At 35.0% G+C, this 14,439-nt stretch overlaps 1 protein-coding gene and 1 long non-coding RNA gene across 5 annotated transcripts in view; one reads left to right on the top strand and one right to left on the bottom strand.

Moving 5' to 3' along the window:
- Ubqn (ubiquilin) overlaps positions 1–14,439 on the top strand; it is a 249,211-nt gene that overhangs the window by 188,437 nt on the left and 46,335 nt on the right. The window contains exon 12 of the mRNA XM_090403922.1: positions 1,506–1,621. Coding sequence (XP_090260048.1) covers positions 1,506–1,621 — 116 coding nt within the window. The remainder of the gene's footprint in view (positions 1–1,505; positions 1,622–14,439) is intronic.
- Positions 1–14,439, bottom strand: part of LOC150099677 (uncharacterized) — a 128,209-nt gene that overhangs the window by 69,281 nt on the left and 44,489 nt on the right. The window contains exons 3-4 of one of the 4 annotated variants that reach the window (XR_016549366.1): positions 12,901–12,983; positions 3,811–4,802 (exon numbers count right to left, since the gene is read on the bottom strand). The exons of 2 other annotated variants lie outside the window; for them this stretch is intronic. This is a non-coding gene — a long non-coding RNA (uncharacterized LOC150099677). Of the gene's footprint in view, positions 1–3,810; positions 4,803–12,900; positions 12,984–14,439 lie in introns of those variants that run through there. One more of the 4 variants, XR_016549369.1, reaches the window with a different exon arrangement.

The raw sequence follows: 14,439 nt of genomic DNA on the forward strand, positions 1-14,439 counted from the left end.
CTCTGGTGTCCTGCACCAGGGAGAAAACATCACTATCAACAATAACATAGTCAATGAGACTTTTCTTATTCCTAGCCTCTTCTCTCCATGTGAATTTGTGCACATTTTTATGTTGGAACATGGTGTTAGTAATAACCAGTCCATGTCCTGAGCAGAAATCCAACAGATATTTGCCATTATTATTAGCTTTGCTCTTTTCTCCAAATTTTCTCCAAATAAGATCGTACAAATATTTTTGTACGATCTTATTTTACTGACTACAAAACCTGTTCATAGTTTTGCATATGATAGCAGCATGCATGACTGCTAAAAGTATTTAATATAAAAACTAAAATTCATAAATCATTACTTTAAAGAAGTCATAAGCTCGAACCAGACAGAAGGTATTTATATTTACAGTATTACACATTTTGCATTTGTGTAGTTATCAGAATAGATTTAATTTTACAAAATAAAACTATCAAAATAATTAACAAATACATTCATACCCCGACTTATGCGAATCGGAGTTACGCGGTTTATTATATGTACGTATTTCCGTCCCGCTTCACACCTCACCACTAGTCGTATCTTTCAGGTGCCGGCCGCATTCGCCAGTGTCACACAAGCTGTGAACAAGCACTGATGTGTTTCACGCAGTCTCCATTCATACACGATTTTTATAGTCTACAAACCTTGCGATTGTTTAATGTTATGTTCTTCATAAAAATTTTATCACATAAAAAATAATAATGTCATCCAAAAGAAACAAGTCTGATTCTTCTACTGCTAGCAAGAAAAGAAAAACATTGACTTTGGAAACAAAAATCAACATTATTAAGGATTTTGAAGGCGGAATGAAAATTTGTGAGCTAGCAAAGAAGTTCTTTGCTAGAAAGAACTTCTTTGAAGTTCTTTCTAGAACTACAGGAATCCACAGTAAGAACAATCATAAAAGAAAGGTTTACAGATTTTGGAGGACATAGATTCTAACAAGGAACAAATTGTAGCCACAAGGCAAGAAATAAAAAAATTCCTATGAAGAAATTTTATTTAATTTCTATGAAGAAATTTTGCACGACAAAAAAAAGACATTATGCCGTCAGACGAATCTATTAGATTTTATGAAACCATTGACATCGAAATAACTTTCTTATTTTTTATATATGAAAAACTACAGTTATGATTATATTTCTTTAAAAATATAGGTGTTTTTGTAAACCTTTGGTCCCAATTGTATATTTGTATATATAAATTACATGCAAAATTATACCCCGAGTTACGTGAATTTGACTTACGTGCTTTTTGTTGGTCCCACCTACCGTGTAACTTCGGGGTTTTACTGTACTTAAAAAAAAGATTTAAAATTGCCAGTTTTTGAATTGTTTGTTTTTGATTTATTTTCAGAGGGCAAGCTTTTATGATCATTTAATTCGTTTAAAAATATTAAATTATTGTTAATTGAAAATTTCACTTAGAAAATCTTTCTCCACTAGAAAACTTTAGTTGCTTTTTTTTTTTTCCAGCTTCAAAATCCAGAGCTTCAAAATATAATTACAAATCCTCAGGCAATCCAAGCTATTATGAATATTCAACAGGGTATGGATCAGTTGCACCAGGTTGCGCCAACAGTATTTAGCATGTAAGTGTTTCTTGCTTTACAATGCATTATTCATCTGTTGATACTCAGTTGTGTTAAAAATTTTTTAGTGTTATCCCTTATAAGCATAATGATTGAAGCTTTATAAACTGATTTTAATCAATAACACTATATACATGGATCCATTCTTTTTTGTGACCGCCTTTTTTAAGTGCTTGTTTCCTATATCAAGTGAGATTATATGATACTGAAAGTTAAATAGCCAGTCATTTTGAAATTAAATAATATAAAAGTGAAAGGATTCCACATATCTAATTTAAAACTTTTTTTTAAAAAAAGGTAAAAAAAAAGTTATCATTTCTCCATGTTTTGGTAGTCAAATCAAACTGTCCTTGTCAGGGCAAAAATTATCATTTAGTATATGAATAAGTTTTTAAGAAGACTAAATATTTTAGAAGCTATGGCTTGTTGGTAGTTAATGTCTGTTGCATATTACAGCAATGCTGTTATTTTGAGCTACTAATGGAAACCTTTTTTTTTTTCCTGTAATAGTCACAGTAGATGACCAAATGCTATTGAGCGTGAAAACCTTTCCACTTCATGTTTTTAGAATTATTTTTCAAGAATTGCTTCTTAAAAAGAAGGGTGCTAGAGAAAACACAAACCATTCACATGTGTGCATCTGCAAATGAATTTGTCAGTGAATTTGTCCTTTCATCTCTTCTCTGAAGTGTAACATCTGCTGTATGAGCTTTCGTTCTTTCTTGATTCAATCACATATTCTATATCCAGTCTGATTTTGGAATCTGACAGTGACAAATCTCTTCATGAATATAGGCATAAAGTAAAGCCATACTAAAATTACTGAAGTTAAATGCTCATATAAAATTTTCTATTTTTATTTTTCAGCGCAAAATTTTCCATTTTGGCTACCTTGTTGGCAGTGCTAATACTAAAAATTTACATACAGGTAGAATACAATAATCATTTAAAAATAAATGTTACAGTGCTGTTAATGTTGCAAAGCAGGAGGAGAATTTGTAACTATCATTAAAGTCCACCAGGAAATAGAAGCAGAGTAGTTATTTTTTTGGGGGGAGGGGGTGGGGAATAATAAACAGCTGTGTATACAAAAGATGAAAGGATTATCGATATGTCTACTCATGGTATACCTCTTTTAAAACTTATAGCTGTGTATACAGGAATATCAGTCTTACATCGCTTATAATAAACCTGAAAAGTCTGGCTTAGCACAACATAGTGTGGATACCGAACATAGAATTTGCCAGTTGGGTCCTGTGACCATCTCGGTTACTGCCAAGTGGTATCATGATATGATAAACAATTTGGTTGTACCACAGTTACAGCAGTGCCTATGCATGATTCAGTCATTTTCATGCAGGATGGGACCTCTCCACACATCAGTCGATCCATACAGAAGGTTCTTCGAGAACATTTCAAGGAAACCAGAGTGATCTGCTGTGCATTTCCCACTGCATGGCCACCTCATTCACCTGATCTTACCCCCCCCCCCCATGATATCTGGCTCTGGGGATTTCTCAAAGACGGTTTATTGGAATCATCCTGATAACTTGCAGTGCTGAAAGACAGTATAATGTGCAAAGGATGCAGTTTGTGTCTTACCAGGAAGGGGAGTGCAGTGAACAGTACAGCCCCATGAATGCATAATGGAAGTGAATAAAACTGTTATTTATGCATGTGTCACTTTTCTCTTTATACAAAAAAACTACTGCATCTACATTTGGTACATCATACAGTGCCCCCAGTGATGAATTTTGGAACTTTTTTCAAATATTGCTTATATTTGACTCACAATGTATTCTTGCAAACTTTTGCAAAAATTTTGGATCATTGGGTGGCAGTCCAAGGCCTGAAACAGGGATACTTTAATTTTGATCACCTTGTATAAAAAGGAATTTGGCATCATTAGCATTAGATAATGTGCAAGCAGAGCTAATCTAAAGAAAAAGAAAGCTTAGCAAAATGGGTTTAACGTCACACACAAAAAAAAAAGACTGGCAGGACAAACAATACCTATGTGAATTGATGTTTTAGAACAGTGCTTCCCAAACTTCTGGATGTCAGGCCCCCCTCCCCTTGGAAAAATTACAATATTTTATGCCCCCCTCCTCAAAAAAAATCGTAATATAGACATATATTATTATAATATTTATTGTATTTATATTCAATACAAAACATATGCAGCGAATATTGCAAAAATGAAATGCAAATATTACATTTTAGTCTTACATGCACATTTGACATGGCACATTATTTCATATTTTTATATAGATATATTGTTATTGTACATTTGCAGTACAAGCGCATGAAACTTAAAACGATTAGTAATAAAGTAAGAATTAAAAACATAAAAGAAGTTTAATAGCAGTTTAATGTGAGGGATGTGTTTCAATATTGTTACACAAAAAGTCAATATCAGGTGAAATATTTGAAACTGCAATTCTTAGATTTCTGTTTTGAAATGAAACTTATATGAATCGGGATATATTTACTAATGTTCATTAAGCAGTGAAATACGCGGGAAGCAAAATTTGTGAACCCGCGCCAATGTGTGATTTTTTTTTCATTAAAATATAAAAAATAACAAAAAAGAAATAATAAATAATAAAAACATAAATACCTTTCTTTTAAGATAAAAAATCTACTTAGTCTTAAAACATTTTCAATTTGTTTTCATTAATTCATGCCCCCCCCCCCCCCTTTCAACAAAACCTAATGTTCCCAAGAGGGGCTGCATCCCACAGTTTGGGAAGCGCTATTTTAGAAGACTGAATATGAGATCTCTAATGTTGAGTACCTGACAAACAAACAATTATTTTCAGTGAAATTGTTATGGAGAAGCTATGAAGTTAATTATGTGATACTGTCAAAGTATCCTGTACATGTGAAGAATTGATTCCCCCCCCCCTTTCTTTATTGATGATAATGGTTATCATTGTCAAGTTCTGTTGTCCTTCCTACTCATCCATACATTCCATGTGATCTCATAAGGAAAGAAAACAATCCTTTAAAATTTACCTGTGCTATGATTCAAAGAGAGAGAGAGAAGAATTTTCAGAGCTTGAAAGATATACCAAATTCTATCAGCTACTCTTTTGGGTTTTAGAATTGCAGGATGCCAGTACATAATACTTTGATCATCTCATAGAGGGCAAGAATGATCATGTGGCATATATCACATCTGAAAACAAAGGAAATGAAAGTCAGAAAAATTAATCTTATTCAATAATACCGAAATTTTCTGAAAGTTAGGTTTATGTTGCTCCTCTGTTTTCTAACCATAGGCACATTTACATTTAAAATAAATTTAAATTAAATTAGAATTAGTTTAAAAAGCCATACTTGGTAATGCAATTTCAAAAAGTAGGGGTGACAGGATATTTGGATCTGCATTTGTGTCAAAACTTACAATATGAAAAGTTGTTGGGAATGAAGCTCAGTTATGTGAATTTCTATACATGCATTCTTAAAATGAAGCATGAATATAATCAGTAAAAACTAAAAATTAAAGAATAAAGGAAACAAACAAACAAACAAACAAAAAAAATACTAGTCAAGTATATACAGAACCAGCGATATGCTGCTGTGTTGGCCATTTCATGGGGGAAAAATGTCAGCAGATGGTGACTGTGAACTTGCTGTGTGTTCGACTTTTTCAAGAATAATGTAGTGGGGGTGATTCAAGATTAATAATGAATAATGTATTTTTATTTTAACACATTGTTCTTTTGCTCATTCAGATACCCCTTCCTGCTGGCTTCCAAATTCAATTTTGTATATGCATACAAACCTGTGAATTTGCCATTTTCTCTCCTATTGCTGGCAATAACCAATGCAAACAAGAATTCTATTCCTCATCTTTCTTGTTTACTGATTACGAGGGTGGTCTGAAAAGTTCTCAGGCTTGACCATAGATGGCAACACTATCAGCACGATTTTTTTTTTTTCTCAATTGGTACATCTGTCATAAGTATCCATGTGAAATTGCAAGTCATTCTATCAAGGTCTGTGTTTTATACAGCTGTCTGAAGCAAAAGCGTTGTCTGTATCCCTTGAAATGGATAAAATTGAGTATCATGCAGTTATAAAATTCTTTGTAAATTCCTGTTTTTGACAGGTATGCATTTTGCTTGTTGTATATGATCTCAAGGTTTAGATCATCAATTACATCTTTTATTTGTGCTCCTTTCTGATCTAGTTGTGGGGAGCCCAGTTGGGCTTTTGGCATTTAGATCTCCTAAAAGGATCTTTGTATCTGACATTGTTTGACTTGGTTGCTTAATTAGTTCTGTATTGATATCTGTGTTATCTGGCTGATATGCATTGACTATTGTAATAATACATTTTGGTGGAAATATCTTGACTGCTTGAGCCTTTTTGTTACTATTTATATTGCTGTTTGTAGTTTATATGATTTCTTTATATTTAACATGTTTGGTCTGTAAGAGTATAGCTAGATCTCCACCAGAATGATCCAGTCTGTCTTTCCTTAATGTTGAATAGCCTTTGATTTGAAGCTTCAGATTTTGATTTAGTTTCGTTTCTTGTAAACATGCAATGTGGATGTTATTTTTGTATAAAATGTTCTTAAGTTCCATCTTTTTTTGAGTGCCATTGATGTTTAGCTGAAGTATGTTGTTGAGAGTTCACATAGCATATTTCTCATTGAGATCCCAGACTGCAGCTGCAGTTCTTAATGCGTTGGCTACCCCAGATGCAGTAGTATGTTTCTGATCAGAACAGACGCTCTTCATGAAATTGGATGTCCCGGAGCCCCTTTAGCCAGCAATTTTCAGGGGTTCTATGCAAGGTTTAATGTAACAATCCAAGCGGGGGAAAAAAAGGTAGTAGCAGGATTAGACAAAAGAAAACTTTGGTAAGATAACAGACCAGTAAGTGGGGGGGTGGGAAGCAGGATTAGGCAGGAAGAAAGATTTTCATGCTACCATATTGGAGCTTCACCCTACAAAGCAATTGCCTACTTCTTGCCACTTGCATGTTGGCAGATGTCTCGGATGTGGGGTTGGACTTCTGCAAGGCTACAAGCTACACGCCATTGCATTATACAAGAATGAAATTAATTTAAATGTTTGTTAATCATTTATCCTAGCCTGACCTCTGGTGAGAAAAAAAAAACGGAACTACATTAAACAATTTCTACAGTCGTTTCGTATTGAGATTTTCTTCTGTCTGGGGTTGCTCTGGTTGTTATATAGGTTGAAGATGGGTCCTCCTCTACATTCTTGGAATAATTACTCCATCATTTTACAGTATTGTTCAGATTTGGATGATGTTTCAGCATTTCACAAGCTTCTTTGAATTTTCTTTCAAATCAGATTTTGGCACAGTGTAGGGGCTTAGTGCCTTTCCAGTCAATTCTGGCATGTTTGGAGTGTGTGGTCTGATAGGTCTGTTTTACCATAGTGGAGGTATTTAATGTGGCATTGGTGTTCATCTTTTCTGATTGGGATGGTGTGTCCTGTTTCCCCTATATAAGGAAGGTTACAGGTACATTGAATTTTATAAACTCCTGTGTGGGCAAGGTATGGAAGAGGATCTTTGGAGGAGCTAAGTAAATTTCTTAATGTTGTATTTAAGTAGTTTTCTATGTATTTTTTCTGAAATGCCCCAATAGGGTATGGCTATGGCATTCTTGTAATTTTTTTTTTGCATTTTTATGGAGGATCTTTTGAACTGTTTTTTATTATATCCATTTTTTACAAATGTTTGGTTAATGATATCAAATTCTTGGTTCAGAGCTTGCATTGTAGCAAATTGTTAGGGCTCTGTGTTTGAGGATGCTGATTACTCCTAGTTTTTCTGTTGGATGGTGATATGAATTTTTATGTATGTGTAGGTTTTAAGTAGACAGCAAAGGAGAGGCAGCCTGAGGGAAGACGTGTGACGAGTGTGTCTAGAAAAGGAAGAGAGTTGTTGTTTTCGATTTCAGTGGTGAATTGGATATGTTTGTGTTTTGTTCAGGTGACTTAGGAATGTATTTAATGTTTTGCATCCATGGAGACAAATGGCAAAAATATCAACAACATATCTGAGCCAGACTTTGGGTTTTAGGCTGGCTGAATCTAGAGCTCGTTGCTCGAAGTCTTCCATGTGAAAGTCATCCAATGGGGGGGGGGGGGGGGGCAACCTTCCTTTTGTAAAATTATTTTGCCACATGAAATACCTGGAGCAGAGCATGTGGGCAAAGAGAGCCGCGATATCGGACAGAAGTATGTTTGTAAGAGAAGAATAGTATCATTGATCTCGGGACATTAGTGAAAAGGAAAGGTGCTGAGTTCCTACACTGCACCAAAACATGGTTTGAAAGAAAATTTAAAAAAAAAAGCTTTTGAAATGCTGAAACATCATCCAAATCTGAACAAAAATGATGGATTAATTATTCCAAGAATGTGGAGGACCCATCTTCAACCCATATAGCAACCAGAACAACCCTAGACAGAAGAAAATCTCAGTACAAAAGGACTGTAGAAATTGTTTAACGTAGTTCTGTTTTTGTTTTTTTTTCCCACCAGAGATTGGGCTAGAATAAACGATTAACAAACATTTAGATTTATTTTACTCTTGTATAATGCAGTGGCATATAGCTTGTATATTGTACATATGTATGTTTTTCTGATGATGACCTCAATACAGAGGTCAAAACATCGATTGTTACTTGCTTAATGTTAAGTAATTATTCTTACGTTCATTGTGTCTCCATAAATTCTTCACTATGAATGCTGTGACCACCTTGTAACCTTTAAAGAAAGAATACTCTTCGTTGTTTTCTTCATACTACCACCCTTCAGATCATTCATACCTGCCAAACAATGAATTATAATTATAATATTAATTTTCACACCTGGAAAGCATGCTTTTGTCACATGAAGCACTCTTCTTGGAATTATTCTATAAAATACTCTCGTTACTCCCCTCTTCATATCTCTTCTTTTTTTCTTTCTCTTTTCAGGGGTACCACTCCACACACATTTCACCAATCTCTCAAGATCATACTACTCACCAAGCATCTCTCTCCAGTCTCTTAAGCTCATACTTTATCCTGAGAAACACTCATAAACATATATCTCTCTCATTACAACCATGTCTTCATCCTCCATATCATCCATGCTATCATTTCTTATTCTGGTCACATTTATTTATCTTCTCGTTCTTATCCTCTATCTCCAACACACATTTTCATGCCTGTTCTCTGTTATGTTTACCACTTTGCTCTCACTCTTTTGGCCTTACCTAACACTTCAGGCATTTGCTTTCAAAACATATCCTGTGCACTTTCTTAGCACTGTTGCCTTCAATCCCTGTCCATTCACATCAATAATGCTTACATTTCACAGACATTACACTACACCAAATCTTTGAAGTTGAACTCCTTGAACAAAAATGACTTGGGAGCCATCATCATCATCATCAAATTCCTGCAATGTACCCTCAAAGAGTGTACAGGATATGATAGTACTACATGAAAAAAATTACATCATTATTAATTTCCTATCTACAGTTTTCCTCCAAATCAGTCTGTTACTTGTCAAGACTCCAACATTATCAGATCTTATATTTCTATCGTCTAAACCACTTTGTACCGTATCAATCCACCTATAACTTGGTCTTCCTCTGGGTTGTTTTGCTGCCAACCTGGCAGAGAACACTTGTTTTGCTAATCTTTCCTCGCCCATTCTGTTTAAGTGACCATACCACCTGAGATTAGCTCTGCTAACGCATTCCTGGATGCTGACAATGTCAAGTTCTTTCCTAATATCCTCATTTTTAATATGATACTGCCATTGATGCCATCTGTTCATGCCTATAATCTTTCTCAGGACTCTCATATCTGTGGTCTCTAGTCTTTGGTCAAGTGTTTTACTTCCGACCCAGCTCTCAGATCCATAAGTTAAAACTGGTTTGAACACTGTCTTGTATACAGCTAATTTAGTGTTCCGACTAATTTCTCTCTTATTCCATATGAATTTATTCAATTGACTTCCCACCATACCAGCTTTGCTGATTCTGTTGTCTATTTCTATATTTAATTTACCATCTTCAGTAAAAATCATGCCTAAATAGCTGAAATGTTTTACTTGTTCCACAGGTTCTCCATTCACAACACAGTTGACATTTTCAATGATTCTGCCTATTTTCATTGTCTTTGTCTTTTTATTGCTAACCTTCATACCATATCTATTACAACAGCTATTCAATTTAGTCAGAGAATCTTGCAGACTTGTAGCAGATTTATTTAGAAGTATAACATCATCCGCATAAAGCAAAGAGCTCACATTAACATCTCCAATTTTGATATCATGTTTAATACTACTTTCCTTCATAATGTGATCCATATAGATAATGAATAACAGAGGGGATAATGTACATCCTTGTCTCACACCAGATTTAACATTAAACCATCTTCCTGTACTTCCTTCAATTCTAACTGCTGACTTACAACTCAAATAAAGACTAATCATTGCTTGATATAATGCCCCATTGACACCATATAACTGCAGCGTGTTGAATAGCTTCTCTCTTGGCACCTTGTCATATGCCTTTTCCAGATCGACAAAACTTAAATACAGATCTCTGTTATATTCCCTTGCTTTCTCGACTATTTGTCGTAAAGTGAAGATCTGATCCTGACAGCCTCTGTTTGGCCTGAATCCAGCTTGTTCTTCACCAAGCTTTTCTTCCACAATTCTTCTCAACCGTTTCTCAAGTATACTTGCATATATCTTGCCAGGAACACTCAGTAGGGAAATACCTCTGTAATTCTCACATGTAATTTTATTTCCCTTTTTATATATGGGTACTATGAGAGCTCTACTCCAATCATTGGGAATTCGTCCCTCTGTCCAGGCTTTCTGAACTATGCAGTGCAGCCACTGTAAGACTCTTATACCACCATACTTCAGCATTTCTGGTCGAATATCATCTACTCCTTCTGCCTTTCTACATTTCAAGCCTTTGATGGCTTTTTCTACTTCAAGTATGGATATGTATTCCTGACTGCATGCCTGGTCAGCGTTTTTTACCACTGTGCTGTCATCACTGCTTGTTTCATTTAGCAGTTTTTCAAAGTAATTACTCCATACTTCAAGGATATTTTTTTTTTTCTCATGTCACCTTTATCATCTCTAATTCCTTTTACAGCACTCTTTCCTCCATTCTTAAGATTCTTCAACAACCTCCAGAATATTTTGCCACCTTCTTGATATTTATTTTCTATATTCTTGCCAAAGTCCTCCCATGACTTTTGTTTAGCTAGTTTTACACAGTGTTTAGCATTCTTGCATTTGTCTGTATATTCTCTAAGAGCACAAGGTGACTTATTTGACAGGAACTTTTGATATGCTTTCTTCTTTTCCTTCACTGCCTCTTTAACTTCCTGTGTCCACCATGGAGTTCTAATTTTTCTATCCTTGCTGACAACTTCACCACATGCCTCTCTAACTGAATCAATCAGGGTTTTCTTCAAGGCTTGCCACTGAATCTCCAAGGTTTGATTCCTGTTCTCAAACTCTTTCATTTTTTCTTCAATAATCTTTGTGTATTTTAGTCTACAGTTCACATCTGAGAGCTGCTGAAGTTTTATTCGCTTTAAAACTTTCTTACATGTTATTATTTTCAATATGAAATTCAGTTTTATCCTGCTCAAGACTAAATAGTGATCACTTCCAATTTCAAATCCTCTGTACACTCTGGTGTCCTGCACCATGGAGAATACATTGTTATCAACAATAACATAGTCAACGAGACTTTTCTTATTCCTTGCTTCTTCTCTCCATGTGAATTTGTGCACATTTTTATGTTGGAACATGGTGTTAGTAATAACCAGTCCATGTCCTGAGCAGAAATCCAACAGGTATTTGCCATTATTATTAGCTTTGCTCTTTTCTCCAAATTTTCCCAAAATATTTTTATATGTCTCACAATCATTTCACACTCTGCTATTTAGCTCCCCAACAAGGACCAACTTTTCCTTTTTCATTGTGTCAGTTGCTTTTTCTAAAGTGTCAAAAAATTCCTCCACTTCTACCTTAGTAGAACCTTCTGTGGGACCATAGGCACAAATAAGTCTCATTGTCCAGTTCCCCATCCTCATATTTGTCCACATTACTCTACTTGAGACTGACTGCCATTCAAGAAGATTAGCCTCGTATTTTGTGTTGAATACTCTGGCTACTCCTTCTTTTCCTTGATTGTTATTGCCTGAATATAACATTTTGTATTTATTGCTCAGAAAGATCTCACCAGTTTTTGTCTTTTTTGTTTCAGTCACCCCTATTATGTCGATCTGGTACTTATCTAATTCCTCAGCTAGCTCCATTTCTTTGCCATTCAGGCTTCTTACGTTGATAGTACCGATCTTTAACTCTGGTGATGTTGAGTTGGGGTTTATTTTCAGATTTGTTCCAGTAGCTGACGTTTTGCTGTTCGCCCTGGTTCCCTAGCGAAAACAACGGGGGTCTTGTTTAACCGGGCGATGCCCCTGCCGGCATGAAATTTTGTCATGTTGTACCATCATTCTATATTTTGGTTTAACCAATAAGAATACAATTTGGTTGGCTAAATCCCAAATTGCCAGCCCATCCTCACCCGTTCAGTATCCAAGTAGATACCCAACAGGGTGCACCATTGGACATTAGGTCAGAAGCCTTGGTCGTTTCTCTGCATTCCTTTAAAGGCTATGTGGAGGTCTCCTCTCAGTTATACAGCTTTGACCCTTAAGCCATTGTGCTATTATTCACAAATGAAGTCTAACACAACTTTTAAATGCTGTTTCCTAAGGTTTTATTAACAAATAACTTATCTTTTCACAACACTCTAATCAGGAATCACACTTCTACTAAATTACACATATCTTTATACATTTATATATTTCAGAAGCATGTGTGTCCTGGCAAAATGAACATACTCACCCATCGAAAGAGGGGCGAGTATGTTTATTTTATCAAGTTTTTAAAAATTATTCAAAAGTATTTTATGAAAAGAATATGGCATCAAAAAGAATTATTCTCCTTGCTGAAAAAATTTAGACACAAGTACAGCAGGCAGCCAATTAGCTACCCTTCAACTAATCAGATGCTCAGGATGAGAAGGCCTGAAGACTGTATATTTTGATAAACTAATTTGTTATAAATGTATTTTGTCTATATATTTTGTGAATTTGGTTCTGCACTAGTGGATAAAAGCATGGCATAGTGTTTATACATAAATAAATTCTAGAACTGATTTATATCCCTCAAGTGGAGCGAATGGAATTCCTTTACCTCTAATTTATAGGTAGCAAGTCCACTGTTTGTCATCATTCATAGCTGAGTTCATTGTTGACAATGATTTTGAAGACTTCAGGCTGAAAGTATACAGCAAATGATTTCTGATATTTCATGATCCAAAACCTCAGCTGGCATGTTATTATATGTAGTATGAATTGGTCAGTTTATCTTACTTTCAGGGTTTTAAAAACCGAATTTCCATCATTTAAAACTAGTCAATGATTGACAGACTTAAGGAACTGGCTTTTAAAAGATCTGGAATTTTCTTTATTAGCTTTACAGTTTAATTTTGTAATAAATATTCTTGAGAATACACATATATAATCTCCTTACATTATTCATTACTTTGATGATGACAGCCTTAACAACATCACAGTTATGATTTATTGATATACGAGGGTGCACTTGAAAAGTTTTCGGCCTCGACCATAGATGACAACACTGTTGGCAATTTTTTTTTCTTTTTCCCTAAGTTGGTACATCTGTCATAAGCATCCATGTGAAATTGCAAGTCATTCTATCAAGTAGTTTGTTTTATACAGCTATCTGAAGCAAAAGTGTGGGGTGTATCCCTTGAAATGGATAAAATTGAGTATCTTGAGGTTATAAAATGATTTTTTGTAAAAGAAGTTTTAACGCCGAAAGAAATTCATTCGAAGTTCATAAAAGTTTATGGGCACTCTTCTCCTTTGTTTTTGACAAATAAGAAATTGGCTGCCGAGTTTAAACATGGCCGTACCATCCTTGAAGATGATCCACATAAGGATGTCCAAAAAAAAAGTGTAACAACACCAGAAATCATTGATCAAGTGCACGATATGGTAGTGGATGACCAGCGAGTCAAAGTGCATGAAATTGATGAGACTATAGGCATTTCAAAAGAATGTGTAGGATATATTTTGCATTAAGAATTACAAATGAAAAAGCTTTTTGCAAGATGGGTGCCGTGCTTGCTCACAGCAGATCAAAAACACACTCGCATGAAAATCTCTGAACAGTGTTTGGAGAGTTTTAACAAGAATAAACCTGATTTTGTGCATCAATTTATTATTATAGATAAGACTTGGATTCACCATTACACATCAAAATCCAAACAGCAGTCAAAACAGTGGACAGAAGCCTGTTGTTCAGTGGCAAAGAAGACAAAGTTGGTTCCATCAGCAGTAAAGGTCATGGCATTGGTGTTTTGGGATGCTAAAGGCATTTTGTTTATTAATTAACTTGAAAAGAATAAACCAATAACTGGGGAATATTATTCCCATCTTTTAACCAGACTTGATGAAAAAATTCATGAGAAAAAACCTAATTTGCAGAAGAAAAAAATCATCTTTCATCAGAACAATGCACCTATCCACAAAGGTGTTTTGACAATGGGAAAATTAAGGGATCTGCATGATTAATTGTTGGAACATCCACCCTATTACCCAGATTTGGCTCCTTCTGATTTCATCTCTTCCTCTCTGGTCAGCGTTTTTCTTCAAATCAAGAGGTGATTGCAGCTGTAGAGAGGTATTTTATTAAGGGTCAAAGCTG

This window comes from Typopeltis vanoorti, chromosome 14 (genome assembly GCF_054136105.1).
Source record: "Typopeltis vanoorti isolate ZY-2024b chromosome 14, IOZ_Tvanoo_1.0, whole genome shotgun sequence".
NCBI classification, from domain to species: domain Eukaryota; kingdom Metazoa; phylum Arthropoda; class Arachnida; order Uropygi; family Thelyphonidae; genus Typopeltis; species Typopeltis vanoorti.